General features: G+C 39.5%; 1 protein-coding gene across 1 annotated transcript in view; it reads left to right on the forward strand.

Annotated features, from left to right (window-relative positions):
- Window positions 1-2,047, forward strand: part of LOC117952269 (cytosolic sulfotransferase 2-like) — a 7,895-nt gene continuing 5,848 nt past the window's right edge. Inside the window, exons 1-3 of the mRNA XM_034884416.1 lie at window positions 1-24; window positions 522-660; window positions 828-940. Coding sequence (XP_034740307.1) covers window positions 522-660; window positions 828-940 — 252 coding nt within the window. The 5' untranslated portion in view covers window positions 1-24. The remainder of the gene's footprint in view (window positions 25-521; window positions 661-827; window positions 941-2,047) is intronic.

A 2,047-nucleotide genomic window follows, 5' to 3' on the forward strand; every position in this document is an offset into this window, starting at 1 on the left:
GACATCATCAGTAATACGGACAAGGTATGTACTGTAAGAAAGAAATCTGTAAAAAAGAAAAATGTCCTGGCAGAAAAATTACTAGTATCGTTTCTACTAAATTTAAGGGACACTACTGTTAACCCAAATACGAAAAATTCTCTAAGGCACATCGTCTTTACCTTTAAGGACCATTTCTGTTTTCTGTCTCCAAAATACGGAAAAACACCTGTGAAAAACGATTACAGCCAATTTCTTCATTTAGGCTACACATATTCCTACAGACTTTTTTAACAGTGTTAATTGCTCAACATGCAACATGGAGGTAACATTTGTAAGACTCATAGTTAATGTTGGAAGAAGTATTCAGATCCTCTACTTAAGTAAAATTAGGATTACCACACTGTGAATGCCATTTCTCTCCTTTATTTTATGATGACTTGTAAAAGTAATTTTTCAAAACAATCTGACTTCAGTTTGATTCCACAATGATCATGTGTTTTGTATATTTTCTATCTTTTCTTCGTCTTCTCTTTTGAAAGATGGATGTCATTTCTCGACCAGAACTGTTTGATTTCCACGGAGTCTGCATGACTCACTATTTCACAGACAACTGGGAGAAGATTCAAAACTTCCAGGCCAGGCCAGATGATATACTTATTGATTCCTACCCTAAAGCAGGTCAGTGAGCACACAGGGACAGCACATGCTGCGCTTTAAACTGTAGCTCTGGATGAGAAGAGCATATGGAAATGAGGGGCTTGGATGATCTTATTTCATCTATATAGGCTCATCTCATTTTACTCATGTTTACATTGTTGTATTATCTTTTTTGTATTTTCTTCTAGGATGCACCTGGCTCTCCTACATCCTTGACCTGCTGTGTCATGAGCAGACATCCATCCCTTTGTTTCAAAGGGTGCCAAACTTGGAGATCGCCGTCCCTTCTCTGCAGAAAGGTTGAATTAACAATTACACGCAAACACTTCTATGCCGTGGTGGTAATTCTCATGCATTTGCTTAAATCGGTAAACTTAACATTGAACGTTGAATTACATGTCAAAGTAATCAATGCAACTTCACCAACAGTGTATATATAATGTACCTTAAATACGAGCATTTTAAACTACAGTCCTATAAGAAAATAGTGAGCATCATGTGGAAATGACAGTTAAAGGAGAATTCCAGTTGATTTCAACGTGTAGCTCAATTTTTTTTTTATGTGTAGTGCTGTGAGTAGTGTAACAAATGAAAACAATCAGCGCAGACTACACTGAGTTATCCTCCTGCTAGATTTAGTTCCCAACAGGGTTAAACAGGGCAAGTTTAAACCTGTTTTTAGCCTCTACGCAGGCTCAAAATGTCAGTACCAGTGTCTAGCCATGTGCGGTGATTTGTTCCAACTGAACACAGCAAATCTGACTGCTGTAGATGTGACAGAAAGGCATAAAAGTTATGAAGGTAAATATGGTGCATAAGTGAGAGCGCGCAGATGCGATGTGAGCACTTGTAAAATAGGACTTGAGAGCGCAGATGCGATGTGAGCACTTGTAAAATATGACTTGAGAGCGCAGATATGATGTGAGCACTTGTAAAATGTGACTTGAGAGCGCGTAGATGCGATGTGAGCACTTATAAAATGTGACTTGAGAGCGCAGATGCGATGTGAGCACTTGTAAAATATGACTTGAGAGCACAGATGCAATGTGAGCACTTGTAAAATGTGACTTGAGAGCGCAGATGCGATGTGAGCACTTGTAAAATGTGACTTGAGAGCTTGTGAAAAAAATCTGTACTCGTGTTTTTTTCACTTAAGTCACTTTTCCAGTACAACCACAACTCAGTCATTACAACCTCTCGTATCTGTCGCTGCAGTGTGCTCTCTCGCATCACACAGCGGCAAGTCTGCGCTCTCGAGTTTTGCATCATATTCTTGTGATACATTTGGTGCAAAACTAATTTGTACCTGTGGACTTAGTCTGTGGAGTTTTGAGCCAACAGGACGCCAGGGGACAGCAGGGTTTTTATCGCCTGATGAGGGACAACTCTGTCCGGCTTATTTATGTAG

This window comes from Etheostoma cragini, chromosome 10 (genome assembly GCF_013103735.1).
Source record: "Etheostoma cragini isolate CJK2018 chromosome 10, CSU_Ecrag_1.0, whole genome shotgun sequence".
Taxonomy (NCBI): Eukaryota; Metazoa; Chordata; class Actinopteri; order Perciformes; family Percidae; genus Etheostoma; species Etheostoma cragini.